This window comes from Scardinius erythrophthalmus, assembly GCF_964197995.2.
Source record: "Scardinius erythrophthalmus genome assembly, contig: HAP1_SCAFFOLD_356, whole genome shotgun sequence".
Taxonomy (NCBI): Eukaryota; Metazoa; Chordata; class Actinopteri; order Cypriniformes; family Leuciscidae; genus Scardinius; species Scardinius erythrophthalmus.
Window position 1 is genome coordinate 33,409 of NW_028296256.1, and position 20,386 is coordinate 53,794.

General features: G+C 39.8%; 2 protein-coding genes across 4 annotated transcripts; both read left to right on the plus strand.

The window, feature by feature from the left end:
• The first annotated feature begins 4,357 nt into the window (after positions 1-4,357).
• LOC308686509 (CD48 antigen-like) lies at positions 4,358-12,259 on the plus strand. 3 transcript variants are annotated; one of them, XM_081394936.1, is made up of 7 exons: positions 4,358-4,662; positions 9,981-10,280; positions 10,732-11,007; positions 11,121-11,240; positions 11,413-11,453; positions 11,673-11,798; positions 11,944-12,259. In XM_081394936.1, the coding sequence occupies exons 1-7, from the start codon at positions 4,599-4,601 to the stop codon at positions 12,094-12,096; spliced, it is 1,080 nt and encodes a 359-aa protein (XP_081251062.1). In that variant the 5' UTR covers positions 4,358-4,598; the 3' UTR covers positions 12,097-12,259. The 3 variants fall into 3 exon arrangements, with proteins under 3 accessions (XP_081251062.1, XP_081251063.1, XP_081251064.1); XM_081394937.1 differs by having other exon boundaries at positions 11,124-11,240; XM_081394938.1 differs by lacking the exon at positions 4,358-4,662 and adding an exon at positions 6,624-7,058.
• Positions 12,260-13,202: 943 nt separating this feature from the next.
• Positions 13,203-20,255, plus strand: LOC308686511 (CD48 antigen-like). Its single transcript, XM_081394940.1, has 4 exons — positions 13,203-13,317; positions 15,056-15,367; positions 19,223-19,486; positions 19,651-20,255. The coding sequence occupies exons 1-4, from the start codon at positions 13,266-13,268 to the stop codon at positions 19,743-19,745; spliced, it is 723 nt and encodes a 240-aa protein (XP_081251066.1). The 5' UTR covers positions 13,203-13,265; the 3' UTR covers positions 19,746-20,255.
• Positions 20,256-20,386: the final 131 nt, after the last annotated feature.

A 20,386-nucleotide genomic window follows, 5' to 3' on the forward strand; every position in this document is an offset into this window, starting at 1 on the left:
TCTACTGTCTCTCCTTCCTCATGCTGTCATTTTCTACTGTGGCTGCCCTCCTGCAGATCCTCACTTGACTGACTAGGGCCTGCCTTACTGTCATCAGAAATCGCCTGCAGGCCAGGAGGACAACATTTTAAATCTTATAATTTCAGTTAACCCTCTATATACCTCTATAGAATTTCACAACAATGTGAAATACAACATATTCCTGAGAATTAATGGCTAAAACTACTATTTCAAATGTCTAAGAATAACTCAAAATTTTTAATTTAAGTGTTAATTACAAGTTAGTTGCAATTTATAGATTAGAAATATCTTTCAAATGATGTATAACATATTAAGAAATGTTTCATAGCCCATAATTTAAGAATCTACATGATTTCCTGCTATAAGAGGATGTCAAAAGTCTATGTAGGCCTTTATTTGTTGTTTGCATAAAGCTTGCACCACACAAATTTACTTATAATTATTTTTATAGTGGCTTAGTCGACAGTGAACATACCTCAGTCAATTCATACAGTACAATGGGTTAAATGATAAGATAAAACATTATTTCCCGACGACGACCGTTCTTCGGTCCATTCTTTTTGTGTTCATTCATTATTTGCCTCTGTCCACTCACCTAAATGCATAGTTATGGTCTCCACATTTTGCTGTGTTTGCTAAGTGCAAAAGCCTTCTTGCCATTATTGTCAGACCAGCTATTCCCCTTAACAAATCTAATCTACCACATCTGGGAAAGTCAACAGGCATAGGTTACTTACAATGTTTGGTTTTTGAAAAAACGGAGTGATTGTTTTTTGTCTCTTCATTGCCTTTATGTGGCATTTATACAGTCGATTTTTTTTCAGTTCAGAAAATCCCCGACTCAGTTCAGTCATAGATGGTATATGATCACTATGGTTACCGCTCCTACAGGCACGATTGAGGCAGCCATAGGAGGCAGCTACCAGCTCCTCATAGGACCCCGGCGTCACTCATGTCCCCCCCGTCCCTAGTGCCATCTGCGCCCCTTTGACATCAAAAGATGAATATGAGACAAGAGATCAACATTTCAGCTTTTATTTCCAGGTATTTACATCTGGATCTGATACACAACTTAGAAGATACAATCTTTAGTTTGAACCCACCCATTGCTCATGTGACCAAAAGTATTGGAACATGTGACTGTCAGGTGTGTTTTGTTGCTCTGGTGTGTCCTATTACATTGATTATTCAAACAATAAATAGCACTGAATGTCTGCACTCAGTTTCAGACTTTGGTTTTACCTGTGCAGACTGCATTTATAATTAGACATGTAACCAACATGAAAACCAGAGAGCTGTCTATGGGTGGAAAACAAGCAATTGTGAAGCTGAGAGAAGATGGAAAATCAATCAGAGCCATCGCACAAACATTGGCCATAGCCAGTACAACCATTTGGAATGTCCTGAGAAAGAAAGAAACCACAGGTGTACTAAGTAACAGACCTCGAATGGGTAGACCAAGGAAAACATCAGCAGTTGACGACAGAAACATTGTGAGAGCTGTAAAGAAAGACCCCAAAACAACTGTTAGTGACATCAGCAACAACCTCCCAGAGGGCAGGAGTGACGGTATCACAATCTACTGTTCGCAGAAGACTCATGAACAAAAGTACAGAGGCTACACCAGAAGATGCAAACCTCTCATTAGCAAGAAGAATAAGAAGGCCAGGCTGGAATTTGCCAAACAGTACAGAGACAAGCCTCAAACATTCTGGGGCAAAGTTTTATGGACTGATGAGACAAAGATGAACCTTTACCAAAGTGATGGAAAGGCTAAAGTTTGGAGAAAAAAAAGGATCTGCTCATGACCCTAAACAGACAAGCTCATCTGTGAAACACGGTGGAGGTAATGTCATGGCTTGGGCTTTCTGGACGGGCTCATTAATCTTCATTGATGATGTAACACATGATGGCAGCAGCAAAATGAACTCAGAAGTGTACAGAAACATTTTGTCTGCCAATTTACAGAAAGATGCAACCATTGGGAGATCCTTCATCAGGCAGCAAGACAATGACCCAAAACACAGTGCCAAAACAACAAAGGAGTTCATCAGAAGCAAGAAGTGGAAGGTTTTAGACTGGCCGAGTCAATCTCCAGACTTAAACCCTATAGAGCATGCATTTTACCTGCTTAAAAAGACACTGAAGGGAGTAGCCCCCCAAAACAAACAACAATGAAAGATGCTGCGGTGAAAGCCTGGAAAAGCATTACAAAAGAAGAATGCAGAAGTTTGGTGATGTCAATGGGTCACAGGCTTGATGCAGTTATTGCAAGCAAAGGATTTGCAACTAAAAATTAAGTCTTAATCTATTTTAAGTTAATCTGTTCCAATACTTTTGGTCGGATGAGCAATTGGTAGGTTCAAACAAAAAGTTTTATCTTCTACGTTGTGTATCAGATCCAGATGTAAATACCTGGAAATAAAAGCTGAAATGTTGATCTCTTGTCTCATATTCATCTTTTGATGTCAAACCCATATATTTTCAGTCTAAAGTAAAAATAAAGGAATTGGCCTCACTGTTCCAATACCTTTGGAGGGGACTGTATATATACATATATGTAACGTAAATCTAACATTTTGCTCATACAATTTTAGAGCATAACATTAATGAAGAATAAGAAAATCAGTACAAACACAACCCCTCCACTTGGCTACACCAAAGTCCCGTTCAAGTCCAAAAACACAAGTATTTTTAGTGCATTTTAACATAACCACTAGATGGCGACATTGTATCTTATTTCTGCCATAGGTAGGCTTATGTGGAGAGAGATTGTTGCCTGCTCTCAACACTGGATATGAACCGAGATGTTGGAGGTGAAATATGGCCTGTTAGTGTTTCCATCAAAAGAAGATAATGGTAATGAGATAGTGTGTGAGGTGTGTCAACTCTAAGTGAAATGTTTTTGACACTCTGATTGGTGGATTTTCTTTACATTATAGGCTAGGCTAATGTAGGCCTAGTTGTTCTCCACAAATTCTGCTGTTAAACGGATATATTATTGCTTAACCCATTCAGTATAATGTAGCAGGCTATAACACAATAAATAAGTACAGACAGACAGACAGACAGACAGATAGATGTATTGCCATAATTTTTTGTTTTGTTTTGTGCGAACCCAGTTTCGCCGGACAGCGGGGCTGCGAAGACCCGTTGTCTCACAGTCATACAGAACTAAACAGAAAGACAGACAGACAGATGGATGGATGGATGGATGGATGGATGGATATAATTGCGGACAGTAGTGACCGGTGGGATTAAAGGGCATATTGCAGGTAAAAAAAAAAATCAAAATGAATACAGTGAGGAAAATAAGTAGCCTATTTGAACACCCTGCTATTTTGCAAGTTCTCCCACTTGGAAATCATGGAGGGGTCTGAAATTGTTATCGTAGGCACACACGCACGCACACACGCACGCACACACACCCTTTCCATTTTTTTTATCCTTTTTTATACATAGCATTCCTGTATTCAAACATTAGAGCATTGTAACACTATAAGGTCATGGGTTTGATTCCAAGGGCAAGATCTGATAAAATGTACAGTAATGTACAGTATACCTATACAGTATACCTTCAATACAATGTAAGTCAGTTTGGAAAAAAGCTTCAGCAAAAATGCATTAAAGGAGAAGTTCACTTTTAAAATGAAAATTCTGTCATCATATACTCACCCTCATGTTTTTTCAAACCCATATGAATTTCTTTCTTCTGCTGAACAGAAGATATTTAGAAGAATGTCAGTAACCAGACAGTTTTTGGGTCCCATTGACTTCCATAGTATATATTTTTTCCTTTGAAACAACATGAGGGTGAGTATATGATGACAGAATTTTTATTTTAAAAGTGAACTTCTCCTTTAATATAAATATACTGTTCAAAACACAAGACTAAATTTTGTACCACTTTGTTGTTGTGAAACGTTAAGTAGGAAGTGAGGGCAACTGACTAACACCGCCCTAAACCACCAAAATAACTGACTGAAGTCACTGCTCAAAAAAGAGGCAAAGAAAATTGAGAATTGTTGTGTGGTTTAAGTGTACAAATCTTTATATATATGACCATTACATATCATGCGTGTTGTTTCCAGTGTGTTACTTTCTGTTTTTGTTGTAATCTAAGTTATGAGGATATTTTAATTTCTCTTCCATTCATTCTGATCAACTTTTGTTTCATTTGTGTAATAGTGCACTTACACACACTACTGTTGCTGCGTATTCTTTGTGGATTCATTCAAATCTGTTTTTGTTCCCTATTCCTTTTGTTGTGCGCTTCACTACAGAAGCCATACTGTAAATGACAGCGTAATATGGGCGTCATATTTGTTCAGGAACTGACACCCTGTTGCACTGAACATCTTTGATGGGCTAAAAAGAACCGGTTCATAACTATAACTTGTTCTTGAATTCAAATTCATTATTTATATTAGTTTTTCATTTACACCTCAAAAAAAAAAAAAGGATGTAGGTTATAATTTATGTTAGTCTTCTTAACAGATGCACTTCCTTTCTAAGTGTGCGGAAGGAAGATACTGTAGCATTACACTGGAGTGCAATTTTAGTCGACTACTGTCATAATGGATTTTATTTCATTACTTTTTATTTTTTCCGCAACTGCTCATCTGATCACCACTACTACAGGTACCATACCTCTGTAGCATACCATAGCTTATTTGTCATATTTTGCTTATTACTATGATTATTATTACTGCCATGATTATTAAAGAGAAATGCTTTCAAAATATTGATTAGATATTTTTTGAAAGTGGTGAAGAACTTCTGGTTGGCTGTTCGGGTAGGGTTGAGAAGATAATTTTTGTTGAAGATTACTGAAGATCAGGAAAGTGATTTGGTAATGCAGTGTGTTAGTGCTGAGGTGCTGTTCACTCCATTTCACTTTGTGACGACAGGCCTCTGTAAGTAACAATAATTTGCATAAGGAAGGGTAACAAAAGTAAGGGTTAAAAAAAACTTTTATTTTTGTCTTATTCTGTAGTAAAAAACAAACAAACAAACATTTAAACGTCCTTAAAACTTAGTAAAACTTAGTAACTTAGTAAAGTAATGCTTCATCATGTGACCAAAAAAAAAATCTACATGTTAACTGATGAAGCACACATTAAACAATGAGAATTTCAAAAAGTCGTGTCCACACTTGTGCTTTTAGAAATCCAATTTGTTTTCTGGTTTTCTTTGTTTAGTCAATTTTGCCTCCATTTATGAATTGTAAAGCACTTGAGCAGGGACAGGAACGATTACCAATCGGTGGGCACTTCAAAACCAGTATGGGCATTTTTCATTACTTAGAATCCAATAAGGTAACTGATAAACTTTACAGCAACAACAATAAACAAAGAAAAAAAAAAAAACTAGAAAAGCTAAATAAAAGTAACCTCCACACTTAAACTGAAAAAGGTAAATGTTGGAGACACTCACCACAATACAATTAAAATACAATACCACAGAGTAGAAAGTGAAAGTTAAGCAGATATCATGTTCTACAAAAAGATTGCAAACTACAGCACACACAGCTCTTCTGATGGATCTCGACAATAAATAATACATCTCTGGATGTAACAATAGCAATGCAGGTTGAATCTTTATAAATACATTCTTGAAACATACGACTGACTAATTGATATAAGTTATGCATTTGCTTTTTTTTATGCGCATGCTCATACTAGTAGTAATACTTACTTATAAAGAAGTGTAAATTGAGCTATAATTCATTATAATGTGTTTCATAGTGTTACCAAATTCTTATTTTTGTATATAAAATGTGATTAGTAAAAGTGTTGTTTTTTTTGTTAATTCAAAATTTTTGTATGGATGAGGAATCCTCTAACAGATGGTATGGTCCATGCAAAAATCTGATCATGCAGTCCATCTGGGATTACATGAAAAGACAGAAAAAAAAAACTAAGATAGACTGAATCCATAATAACTGTGGCACCATTTGCTAGACGCTTGTAGAAATCTTCCTACAAAGCTACCTAAAAATATTTTATATATTTTATATTATAAAATATAATTATAATTATAATCCTCTGACCTTTTCCTCTTTGTTAATATCTCAAACATCTCTCTTTTTTACTAATCTCCCTCTTGTTCACACTCTTTCTCCTCTACCATCATGAGTGTATAGATCCTCTTCTGCTGATTGGCTACAAGAGTGTTTCGGTGCTCCGTGGATCAGTTTGATCTACTTAGTTTTTTCTCCCATAGACAGCACAGAGCCAGGACTATGTACAAACACAATTTTTTTTTTTTTTTACAGCACACAAAGACATCTAGCAAATATTCAGTAAATTATAAACACTGTCTTTGCTATGCAGAGTCTGTCCATCAGTTTCTTGTCAAAAATAAACATTACAAATCATTTTAATATGAAATATCAAGACAAATGCACTTTCAGGGTCGCACAGCCATACATGACAGCAGTTTCTAACCTGCAGCGTCAGGCCAGGAGTCTCAGACAGGAAGTTTGGGGAAGAGCTGACGAATACTTAAGCCACTCCTCACCACTAACCTTAACATAGTTAAAACAACAAGCTCCACCCTAATGAATGCATAACCTAACCCCTGCCCGCCACTAAAACTATCCCCACTGAGCGTCTTACCCTAATGGCTAGTCTGAGGCTGCGAAGGGCTAGTGGTTTATAAAAAAAAGATGTTAGTAACCGTACAGCAGTAAGATCTTCCTTGATCTCTTAGAGGGGCTTGTGTCATGATACAGCATCACTTTGGGCAGTTTGAGTTCAGTTTTACAGATGCAAGAACAGGCTATAGTGACGAAGAGCAGAACAGCAGACATACAGTATAGGCTACAACATTACATTTAGTTTTCGCAATATGCTGTAATAAGCATTTTTGGCTAGACCACTTAAATAAGGTTCACTGAGTGTTTAGACAAAACGATCAACTTCTTCTTGACAAGTAGGTGCTATATACCCAGCTGGATCGGTCCAATCTGTCTGTTGCAATGGAATTTATTCACCTTCTAACGCTCTTCATGACAATTCGGATCTCCAGCACAGGTATGAAAAGCTGCTCACATGATTAATGGTTAATTATTTCTATTGTTATATGCAATACATTACAGTATTCATATTTTATTGTTTCATTTCCATAACTGGCTAGATGGATGTTGTTTATATACAATATTCAAACATTCAAAATATTCCGGAAATTCTCTTTCTCAACTGATTTGGAGATCACATGACCATCCAAGGAGTAGGTCACTAATATTTGCATTTATTTGTATTATAAATGATTTACAACTGTCTAGGGCCAGCCGTAACATAAATGCATGTGCGCTTACTCACAATCTTATGAATGATGTCAAACAAAATTAGATTTTAATCACAAGAAAATAGTGAAAACCAGAAACAAAAGGAACAAATTCAGGAGTGGAGTTTGGCTTCAGACTTCGACTCTTTAAAGGACACTGTTCCATTATAAAAGAACGGTTCGAATGAGGAATCAGCAGTCGATGAAGATGCACATTCTGGTGAACATATGCAACTGTCAACTAGGCCACGCTCTTTGAAGAGTTAGCCTTTCTGCAGTAGATTTCCGTTTTAAAGCAGGACAAGCTGCAATGATGAGCTGCCCAACCTCATGGCAGTAAAAACATTCATGGCTTTCCATATTGTCTCTATCTCAGTTATCTTTACTATCTTTATCAACATCTTTAGAATTCCGTGTATGAACATAAGAATTTTGCTTAGCAGGTGACGAAAAAACCTGCAACTTGGTGAGTGAGCACAAATTCATCAGAGAAAAGCTGCTTCTGTAAGAGTACTTTCTTTTCTTTTTTTTACTTTTTTTTTATTGGAACAAAGAACACAAAGTTATCATGGATGCTACAATATCAGACAGTATAAAAAAATAATTCCAACATCTTGATATACGTTATCACACTTTCCTCAATGGTTTACATACATAATCCATTTTTCCCACAACTTGTTACATTTGTCAAATTTGAGTCTCTCCATACTGTATATTTCGTTTACGATCCCTAGCCATTGATCCTTAGTTGGAGGGTCATCCTGCAACCATTTACGGGTTATTGCTTTCCTACTGCTTGATAACAATATTTTTAATAAATATTTATCCTTGTCTAAAACATTTCCTAGTATTTTACCTAAATATATAGTAGTGAACGAAAAATCAACCTCTACTCCCAATATTTTCCCAATCTCTGCCACTACTCCTTGCCAAAATAATTTTATTTTTGGGCATGCCCAGAAAATATGATAGTGATTAGCCATCGGGGTTTCACATTGCCTCCAGCAAAAGCCACGGCTCTGTGAGCCTGTATGAAGTGCTGTTAATTTGGAAGTTATAAAAAATCTTACTAAATTCTACCATCCAAATTCCCTCTAGGATCTTGAGTTTGTGGTATTTGCCTGTAACACACATATGTCTGTCCAGTCTTCATCTGTTATTTGTGAGTCAGACTCTTTCTCCCATTTTTGTTTAATGTATATTGATGAATGATTCTTGGAAGCTTGCATACTTCCATACAATCTAGAAACCAGCTTTTTGTTATCTTTTAATGTGTACGCATTTGAGAATATTGTAATTAAATTATGATCTTCCGGCAATGTTGTAAGAGTACTTTCTGTTAAAAAAAAAAGAAAAGAAAAAAAAAAGACAGATCTCTACCAAGCAGTTAATGAATGTGAAAAAAATCACCATTTGTCTGGTTGTTACTTGGTATTAAAGTGACGGATTAATGTGGAATAAGTTAAAAAGCCATATTCACAGAGTTTTTTTTATTTTGTAAATAAAGGGCAATCTTTTGTTAGTGCCGCTTCTTTAGCCACAAGGTTCTTTATTGGTATTGATGGTTAGATGAAGAACGTTTAACATCCATGGAACATTATCATTGCTCAAAAGGTTCATTATAATGGAAAAAAGTTTCTTTAGGATATTAAAGGTTCTTTACACTAAGGAAAAAATGGTTTAAGAACTGTTCACTGAAAGGTTCTTTGGGGAACCAAAAATAATTATTCTATGAAAATCCTCTTTTGGAACCTTTAAAATTAAAAGAAGGAAAATTGAGCCAACTCCATACTGAAACTAAGATAACAGCTCCGCCTTGTGGAAAAATGATGCACAACAAATACATAAAAGACAATTTGGGTGTTTGCAAATAGCGATGATGTGTTTTGTGGGCGGAGTCTACCTGGTGGCAGAAAATGAAAGTTCTGAGTTATACGTCTATGGAAGCCACAGAATAAAAGATCTCACAATTCTGAGAGGAAAAAAAACACAAAAAAGTGTACTTAAGTATACTCAAGTGTATAATATATATTTTAAGTATACTTTATGTTGTAAGTATACTAATATCAATGTACTAGTAGGATAGCTACTTATAAGTGTACTATTTCAATACTACTTGGGACTAAAGTGGCCCACATTTTAGTTAATAAAGTATACTTTCAGTATAACAGTAGTAAAACTTTTAGTGCACAACTAGTTTACAAATAATTTTTTTGTTTGTACTGCAACTTACAAGTGAACGTATAGGCATGATAGTTTAGAATTCTTAAATATTTAACACATTTTTTAGTTTATGAAAGTACACTTTTAAGTATAGTAAAGTATTAGTAGTTTTGTACAGCAAGTACTTCATACTTAGGCCTGGTTTCACAGACAGGGTTTAGATTAAGCCAGGATTATGACTTAGTTTAATAAGGACATCTAAGTAGCTTTTATATACGTGCCTTTAGAAAAACAACAATGGCATTGACGTATTTTAAGATACTTTACTGTATTTCTACAATGTGCAAGCAGCTGCAGTGATGTACAGTAACTGTGACGTCTGCTCCCTAATGGTCTAAATAAATACATTTAAAGGTTAAAAGCTGTTGTATTGTTAAAAGTTAAAATTTAAACCAAGGCATGACACATTTTTTAAAAATAACTTCTCTTCTTGTTTCTCTCCTCAGCATCCAGAAACCATGTGTTTGTACAGACGGGAGACTCTGTTAAGCTGGACATAAATAAAACACTGCCACACTTTACAAGATTTGTCTGGAAAAATGATAAATCAAACAATGTAGTCACATTTTCAAATCAATCTGGAGATTTAACACCTCACAGTTTATATAAGGACAGAGTGGATTTTAACACGGAAACCTTCTCTCTAACACTGAAGAACATGCAGAAGACCGACAGTGGACTCTACACAGCAAAAACAATAGGACAAGAAGACACAATGGTTGCTGAACACAATGTATCAGTTATAGGTGATTGTTGGACAATTTTTAAGATCAAAATTTCAAGAGTATCTGCGCTATGATGTGGCAGAAACATGGAGGATAAAGTTGTGCATCTACTTACAGAGTAAAAGTTTACAATGCATTTTTATTTAAATCTCAAGTAAATCTGAAGTGGCAAAAATTATTATTATTACATAGAAATGGAAGCAAATACAATGTTTTACATCAACTAAAATATGATGTGATGTGATGCAATGGTTGTTCTGGTGTGACGAGCAGAAGTCAGCTCACTTCATCTAAAAAAGATCCAAGTAAAGTGTCAAATAGAAAGTCTTCTCACTCAACATCAAGGGAGCAGAAAAGCACCAGAATAATTGTCTTTGTTGCATTGCATAGCTACAACATGCTCTTTAAAAAGTCATTTAATCCATATTATTTCCATATCTTCAAGCAAAATGTTCTTAAATATGTGTTTCAGATGCAGTGGATTCTCCTGTCCTGAACTGGAACGCCACCATGATCAGTGTTAACTCCTGTATTGTGAATGTCTCGTGTAGTGGTTATGTCCTTACACTCAGCACCAGCTACCACACCAACAACTGCAGTGAAGAGCAAGTGACATCTACTGAAATGCAGACTCTAACCCTGCATTGTATAGAGAACATAGTTGTTTGTAACTATAGTAACCCAGTCAGCTGGAAGAATGACACCATAGAGATTAACCGCATTTGCACACCTCATGAGCAAACCTTAAGTAAATAACTTACATCATATAATTAATTTCTTTAAAATGTATTCTCAATACTGAGATAACCTCAATGATTGTTCTGATGGCTGTAGTTGTTAATGTGATGTCTTGCATTTCAGCAGAGAATCCCAAAGAAAGCAACAGTCCTCTCTATTGGCACTTGATCATCGCTGTTGTTCCACTGGTGGTTTTAGCAGCAGTTTCTGTAATATGCTGCTCTTACAAGAAGCATAAAAAAGGTATTTTTGTCTTAATGAAATAAAAAGGACTGTATCCCGGATTTATTCGAGGTACTCAATCACTAGCTGAAGGAAAAGCAAAGAACACACACAAATAGTCGCGCTTACACTTTCTGTGATGACAACAATGATCAGTTGTTTCTTTAAAATAATACTATTCTAAATCTCTTAGGGGCCCAAGAAGAGAATCAAACAATTTATGCACAAGTTGAGGTAATAATCTTTTTGTGTAGCCATCTTAGATAATAAATGCTCTTAATTCAAGAATGAATTAATGAATTCTAACCCATAATTCTCCAGAATGTCAATTTATGCTGTAGAATTATTGGAAATACATCAAACCTCTTCAGTGTCCACACTACTAGCCATACTGTAAATGTAAATGTAAATGTGCAGAAGGATTTGTGACTGTTTGATTGGTTTGTTCTGCAGACAAAGACTAAAGAGCAAAGACCCCTGGAGATGTTGGAGAAATCAGCGAATCCTCAAACTGTCTATGGGTTTACAGGAGAGCACAAACACACTCACAATACCAGTCAGAACATGCCTAGTCCTGAGGTAAGAAAGAGAAGAAGACATTTACTTTCCTCATTGCGCAGACACTTAATACATGCTCATACAAAGCCTTGTGAAGAGAGAGAGACAAATAGATAGATGGAAAATATATGTACTTATTTTGTATTTACTGTATGTATATTCACAGATACGGGCACAGGTGCAAACAGAAAATCACCCCAGCACCACCTACAGTACAATAGGACAACACCAAAAAACATCATTTCCTACTGAAACAGAAAATACAATTTATTCAATAGTGTGTAAATCCTCAAAAGGGAGACCACTTGGTCATTCATAACTGAGGTTGAATATATGTAAAAATGTGTCTGCAAACAGTGGATGCTGCTGTGTTCATCAATAGATCGTAAACGTGCCATGCACAAGCATAAAAATGTAAGTCAATATATGAGTAATAATTGTATTGTTGTAGTTGCCTGATTTTCATTAAAGTGTTTGTTTCATGTTCTGACTTATTTTTGAAATCATACAGCTCATAATATTAATTGGATTTATATAATCATGTCTCTCTCTTGAATATATCTCTCTTCGTATATTAAATGAGTGTTCCAGGTTAAATGTGATTTTCAAGCACTATTTACAATATATTTTGTCTCATTTACAAAGGATAAGATTTTCAGTCATATTTTTCACAAAACATACATAAACTCATAAAAGTAATGACAGAATTGTTCTTTTGTACACAATTTATGTACAGTATGAAGTTTCATAACATTTGATATTAATGTCCAATAAACAGAGCAATATAAATTTGTTATTGTATATTAACTAAGTGTTATTTTGTTAACTACTTTAACAAATTAAGCTTTAGTTTTTTATATATTGGATGCGTCTGGGTTGTGAGTCACTGACTCGAAAGTTGAAAACGAAGGCCAGGTGACATTTATATTGATCAATAATTCAGTATGACTGTAATTGGCCACGTAGACATTACATTTTCTTTAAATATATTAAAGACTAATATGGCCCTGTTTCCACCTGGTTAAGATGCATTTTTGGTGGTTTGATTCCAAGTGGCCAGTGCTAAATACAGGTGGAAACATGGTCAAAAAAAAAAAAAAAATTATCACTGAACTGAGATCAGCTGCTGTGAAGCACCAGCTACAGAATGTCTGATTTTGTTTTATTGTGGAAAGAAAAAAAAGCCTAGAAAAGTGAAATTAGTTTTGAGAAAAGATCTAGCGTCATTTGTTAGCAGATTCCACAGGATGTGGTGCAGATTGCAACTTTTTATATAGATGTCTTTAAAGTTTTTGTGTAAAAACCTCTTTTGAGTAACACACACACAGACACACCCTTATGATCCATGTATTATGTGAAGGAGATGTGATGAGAAATGAGAAGTCAAAATGTGCTTACAGGACTTCTGAGGAACTTTCCATTTCCGTTATAGGGAGTCTCAGCATCCGTCATTTTCAGTTCTGTTTTTAGTCTTTTCTTTTTGTGAAGATGGCAGTACATCACCTCGTATTTCTTCTTTCTCTTCTGACCTTCAAAACAGGTAAAAACACATGTTAATTATGTTGATTGACCATTAATGACTATATTGTGACAGTGATGACTGGACAGGGCATGGCTCAGATACGGTCTATACGTACATTTATTGGCATTTTCTCTAAATGATACTGCTTTATATAAAATTTTTATACAATTATACAATTTTAACTTATGTCAGTAATTTTGTCTGATTAATTTGTAAAAGTATTCTGAAAAGAAATTGACAAAAAAATGCTAGGTTATTATTATTTTTTTAACCCATATGGGTTCAGCCTGTTAGGTCATTTTATTGGGTTATTTTTTTTATCATTTTTACCCATATGCTGGGACAGTCAGCTCTACCAAACCAATTACTTCCCTATGGGAGCCGAAGGAATAACTTTTTAAATAACAGTACACATGCATGAAACAATGGGCTCTCTAGATTACTGATAAGTAGCCTTATATTGTAACAAGAAATGTAACAAGTATGGATATATTATTTATTTTTAATAAATGTGACACCTTGATTAATATTAATAACAAGAAATGTGAGACAATCAGTATGAACCAGGTCACATGGTTTATGACTAAACTTTCCTCCCTATGAGGTAATCAGCAGCAAATATCTCCAGATATGTGCATTATAGCTGCATTACATTTTTATTATGCTATTCTCTCTTTAAGAAGTTGTATTAAATGTCAAATATATTATTTATTTGATCATGCCTCTTTGAACTTGATCTCGTTCTGTCTTTAAGAATTTCGATTTGTGAACTTGATATCATGCCACAGTTTTTCTGATCATTGTCCAGTGGTATTTAATGTGAATCTCCCAAGTGTATGTCCTTCTGCTCCTATGTCGACGGTATATTCCCATATATTCACCCCACTTACAGCATCAGAATTTCTCAAAACGCTTTTATTGCCTAAAGTAAATCTGTGGATGGCTGAAAATCAAATCTCGCTCAATTGAATGAAAACAAAATGGAAATTATTATTTTTGGTCACACAGCTGGTAGTCAAATGGTAATCGATAACTTATGCCCATGGAAGGGGTACCTGCAGGATCAAGTAAAGAACTTGGGAGTCATTTTTGACTCATCTATCATATTTGACCAACAGATAAAGATTTGTATTGCTTCTTCTATTTAAGAGCAATAGCCAAACTGAAACCAATTCTCTCAGCTAGCGACCTGAAAAAACTTGTCCACACTTATATTTTTTCCCATCTAGATTATTGTAGTGCACTTTATGTTGGGACATGTCAAACACACGTCGCCCGCTTGCAGCAAGTACAAAATGCTGCTGCTAGGTTGTTAATGAAAGCTGGGAAAACAGATACATGTCCTTGTAATCTTTTTTAGTTTACCAATACATTTTAGGATACAGTATAAGATTCTGATACATGTTTTTAAAGCACTTCACGGAATGACGCCAGAATACTTATCTGAGCTTACTAAGTTCAGGCGTAAGACTAGGATCTTCTAACTATTCCTTGTGCGTGTCTCAAATTGAAGGGTGATTGTGCTTTCTTTGTCACTGGTCCTAGATTGTGGAATAATCTGCCATTGGATGTTAGATCTTCCTTGACTCTTCTTGTTTTTAAGGACCGCTTAAAACCGTATCTGTACTCTTTGGCATTTTAGTTCATTAGTACATGCATGTTTTCATGTTTTGTCTTATTGTTCTGTTGCTTTTTATTGCAATGTACTACAGTGGAATTCACCAGCTGCAGTCACTCTTTCTCTCTCTCTCCTCAGGGTTCAGTGCTGAGATCTCTGATGTGTTTGTGAAGACGGGAGATTCTGTTCAACTGGATATACAGACACAAGAACTACCAGAGTTCGATATTTTATCCTGGACAAATGATAAATCAGAGATTATAGTTAGATATATAATTGAATCTAAAAAAGTAAGACTTCACTCTTCCTACAAGGACAGAGTGGATTTCAATGATGAAACCTTCTCTCTCACACTGAAGAACATGCAGAAGACAGACACTGGACTCTATACAGCAAGAGCAAGCGGAGAATCAGAGAACAATATTGTGGAATACAGAGTATCTGTTATAGGTGAGTGTAATTTTGCTTGGAGTTTTCAGATCATAAGACTCATTTATGTTCAGCTTTTATTCTGTGCAATATTATACTATACATGTAGTGAAATGACATGTTCATATCTTTAGACAAATATCAATTTGTTAAATATATTAATGTGTTTTTGGTCATCAGTTTATCTGCTACATGAAACAGTCTGTACTGTAAACAGCTATTTAAATTGCACAGCTTAACAGAGTGATCTATGATTGTCACGGGAATTCAAAAGGTGAAGCGAGGATTCAAGTGCAGGAAAGGAATTAATGAATAACAAACAAAACAGACTAAAAACCAAAACTCCCTCGTGGGGGAAAAACAAGGCAGGCAAACACTCAAAACATAACACAGGGGGAAACAGAGACAACGATCCACACAGACTGCAAACAAGAGGGAACTAATAAAGGGAAACTAATCAGGGGGAACAGGTGGGAGAACTCAAACAATAATCAGATAACAAGTAGGGCGGGGCTAACAATGACACAAGCACATGGCTCAACATAACAGACACCCAAGTGCAGAACAAGACAGGACAGACATGTGACATAACCCCCTCCTTAAGGAGTGGCTTCCAGACACTCCACTAGAACGGGGGGGACAGACCAGGGCGGGACGGAGGGGACAGACCAGGGCGGGACGGGAGGGACAGGCCAGGGCGGGACTGGAGAAACAGACCAGGGCGGGACTGGAGAAACAGACCAGGGCGGGACGGGAGGAACAGACCAGGGCGGGACGGAAGAGACAAACTGTCCATCGGGCGGCCAGGGTGGAGCAGATTGTCCATCGGGCGGCCAGGGCGGAGACTTTCCCTCGGGCGGCCAGGGCGGAGACTTTCCCTCGGGCGGCCAGGGCGGAGACTTTCCCTCGGGCGGCCAGGGCGGAGACTTTCCCTCGGGCGGCCAGGGCGGAGACTTTCCCTCGGGCGGCCAGGGCGGAGACTTTCCCTCGGGCGGCCAGGGCGGAGACTTTCCCTCGGGCGGCCAGGGCGGAGACTTTCCCTCGGGCGGCCACGGCGGTGAAGACCCCTCGGGCGACCAGGGCGGAGAAGACCCCTCGGGCGGCCACGGCGGTGAAGACCCCTCGGGCGGCCAGGGCGGTGAAGACCCCTCGGGCGGCCACGGCGCAGGAACTGGAACAAACACCATCGGCTCAGGCACTGGGACTGGCACCACCGGCTCAGGCACTGGAATTGGCACCACCGACTCAGGAACAGACACTGGAACAGACACTGGAACAGACACTGGAACAGACACTGGAACAGACACTGGAACAGACACTGGAACAGACACTGGAACAGACACTGGAACAGACACTGGAACAGACACTGGAACAGACACTGGAGCAGACACTGGAGCAGACACTGGAACAGACACTGGAGCAGACACTGGAGCAGACACTGGAGCAGACACTGGAGCAGACACGGGCTCCGGCTCAGGAGCAGACACGGGCTCCGGCTCAGGAGCAGACACGGGCTCCGGCTCAGGAGCAGACACGGGCTCCGGCTCAGGAGCAGACACGGGCTCCGGCTCAGGAGCAGACACGGGCTCCGGCTCAGGAGCAGACACGGGCTCCGGCTCAGGAGCAGACACGGGCTCCGGCTCAGGAGCAGACACGGGCTCCGGCTCAGGAGCAGACACGGGCTCCGGCTCAGGAGCAGACACGGGCTCCGGCTCAGGAGCAGACACGGGCTCCGGCTCAGGGGCAGACACGGGCTCCGGCTCAGGGGCAGACACGGGCTCCGGCTCAGGGGCAGACACGGGCTCCGGCTCAGGGGCAGACACGGGCTCCGGCTCAGGGGCAGACACGGGCTCCGGCTCAGGGGCAGACACGGGCTCCGGCTCAGGGGCAGACACGGGCTCCGGCTCAGGGGCAGACACGGGCTCCGGCTCAGGGGCAGACACGGGCTCCGGCTCAGGGGCAGACACGGGCTCCGGCTCAGGGGCAGACACGGGCTCCGGCTCAGGGGCAGACACGGGCTCCGGCTCAGGGGCAGACACGGGCTCCGGCTCAGGGGCAGACACGGGCTCCGGCTCAGGGGCAGACACTGGCTCCGGCTCAGGGGCAGACACTGGCTCCGGCTCAGGAACAGGAACAGACATCACCGGCTCAGGAACAGACACCACCGGCTCAGGAACAGACACCACCGGCTCAAGTGTGTGTGTAGCCCACACACACCACATGGCTGTGGCCATAATGGCCAGTGTCGCGGTCACTGAGGGCTCAGGCTCAGGAACAGACACGGGCTCCGACTCAGGGACAGATACGGGCTCCGGGACATACACTGGCTCTGGCTCAGGAACAGACACTACCGACTCAGACACAGGCTCGACGGCGGCCATCCTGTCCGAAGACCCAGTCTTGGTAGTGACCTTCTTGTCCGAAGACACAGGCTCGACAGGCGTAACGTGAACAGGTTCAGTGGTGGCCATCTTGTCCGAAGACACAGGCTTGGCAGACGTGACTGGAACAGTCTCTTGCTGGGCAGACGTGACGTGAACAGTCTCTGGCTCCTTCGCAACGAAATTCTCCGGGACATTGGGGAGGCCGGAGGTCTTCCTCCTCCTCCGCCGTCTTCGATGGTGAGGTGCAGGTTCAGGTCTGGACGGAATTAAGGGTGGATGGAGCTCTGGGCTAGGCAGCGGCGATGCATTCTCTGGGCTGGGCAGCGGCGATGCATTCTCTGGGCTGGGCAGCGGCGATGCATTCTCTGGGCTGGGCAGCGGCGATGCATTCTCTGGGCTGGGCAGCGGCGATGCATTCTCTGGGCTGGGCAGCGGCGACGCATTCTCTGGGCTGGGCAGCGGCGACGCATTCTCTGGGCTGGGCAGCGGCGACGCATTCTCTGGGCTGGGCAGCGGCGACGCATTCTCTGGGCTGGGCAGCGGCGACGCATTCTCTGGGCTGGGCAGCGGCGACGCATTCTCTGGGCTGGGCAGCGGCGACGCATTCTCTGGGCTGGGCAGCGGCGACGCATTCTCTGGGCTGGGCAGCGGCGACGCATTCTCTGGGCTGGGCAGCGGCGATGCATTCTCTGGGCTGGGCAGCGGCGATGCATTCTCTGGGCTGGGCAGCGGCGAAGCATTCTCTGGGCTGGGCAGCGGCGATGCATTCTCTGGGCTGGGCAGCGGCGATGCATTCTCTGGGCTGGGCAGCGGGGATGCAGGCGGGTCCGATGTATCCCACCGAGCACGATAGTGGAGAAACTTAGTGAAACCCGGAAAGTCTAAAATTTCCAGCCCCTTCATCTCCCACTGAGGCAAGGGAACATCCAAACACATATTAAATACGTCCTTAAGGACTATATCCCCAAGCCCGAGTCCCTCTGCTGCCGCGCTGAATCTCCGGGCGAAATCCTTCACCCTGGTCCCCTGCTGTCGGAGGGAAACCAAACTGCTGAGTCTCATGATTCGCTCCAGGTGAGGGCAGGAATCCTTCTGCTGAATCCTCATTCTGGTGGATCGTTCTGTCACGGGAATTCAAAAGGTGAAGCGAGGATTCAAGTGCAGGAAAGGAATTTTAATGAATAACAAACAAAACAGACTAAAAACCAAAACTCCCTCGTGGGGGAAAAACAAGGCAGGCAAACACTCAAAACATAACACAGGGTGAAACAGAGACAACGATCCACACAGACTGCAAACAAGAGGGAACTAATAAAGGGAAACTAATCAGGGGGAACAGGTGGGAGAACTCAAACAATAATCAGATAACAAGTAGGGCGGGGCTAACAATGACACAAGCACATGGCTCAACATAACAGACACCCAAGTGCAGAACAAGACAGGACAGACATGTGACAATGATATTGTTAAAAAAAATAATTGTGTGTTTCAGACGCTGTTGATGCTCCTGTTCTGACTGTAAACTCACACTGGTCCAGCAGTGACTCCTGTACTGTGAACTTCACATGCAGAACTCATGACCTCATGATAAACTCTAGCTATCAGAACAACAGATGCTCTCCACAGGAAGTGACATCACAAAACAACACTCTCATCCTGAACTGCAGTGAGGAATCCATCATCTGTAACTATAGCAACCCTGTCAGCTGGAAAAAAGACAGAATAAACATTACACAGCTCTGTGTCAATAATAAAGGTATATTGCCAAACACACACAAACAATACATTAAGAGTGCAAATGAACATCTCTCAAATCAAATATCTCTGTTTGGTCACTAATAGTCTAACTGCTGCATTGCTGAGTGACCTCAGAATACCTGAACTGACAACTACAGTAATGAAGTGTGTCTCACTTTTCAGAAAACAACTCAAGTGACACCAAGACTGAGCCATCTCTCCAGTTGTGGACATATATTTTGGGGGCAGTGTGTGTTTTTTGGGGAATTGCATTATAGTATTTATTGCAAACTGTAAAAAAGGTACGTCCATGTTGACACATACATATTTTCTATGAAAAACTATTGAAAACTATGAAAAACTACTATCTCATCACACATCAACTTGAAGGACTCACACATTTAATATGTTTTTCCTCTGTAACACTTTATAATACGGTTGCACTATCCATGAATTCATGCTTAACTAATGCACAGATAATCGTAGGACTCATGAAGAACTAAAACGTTTAAGGATTACTGCATCAGCAACTATAAAGAGTCTATATGATTAATAGATTAAGAAGTATACGAATTGCTATTAATTAAATGTGCCATCATGTATTAATTCCTTATTTATATAGTATTAGCTAATAGTGTAAATTAATGCGTTTATTACCACAATGAGTAAAAGCTATGTACTTCAACTTTTAGCTGTCTGCTTTAATTAATCCTTAGCTAATGATTTGCAAATGTATTATGTTATGACTTTACTTGTCGAGGCACATGACTATTAAATAACTGTCAAGTAATAAGTCATTTTGGTTATGTTATGGGGCAGTTGCACATGCAGTGAATGTAATGTCAGAGATTGTGTTTGAAAAATGGTCAGATTAGATTAACTTTATTGTCCGTTCTGTTTGTCACAGAGCAGACATTTT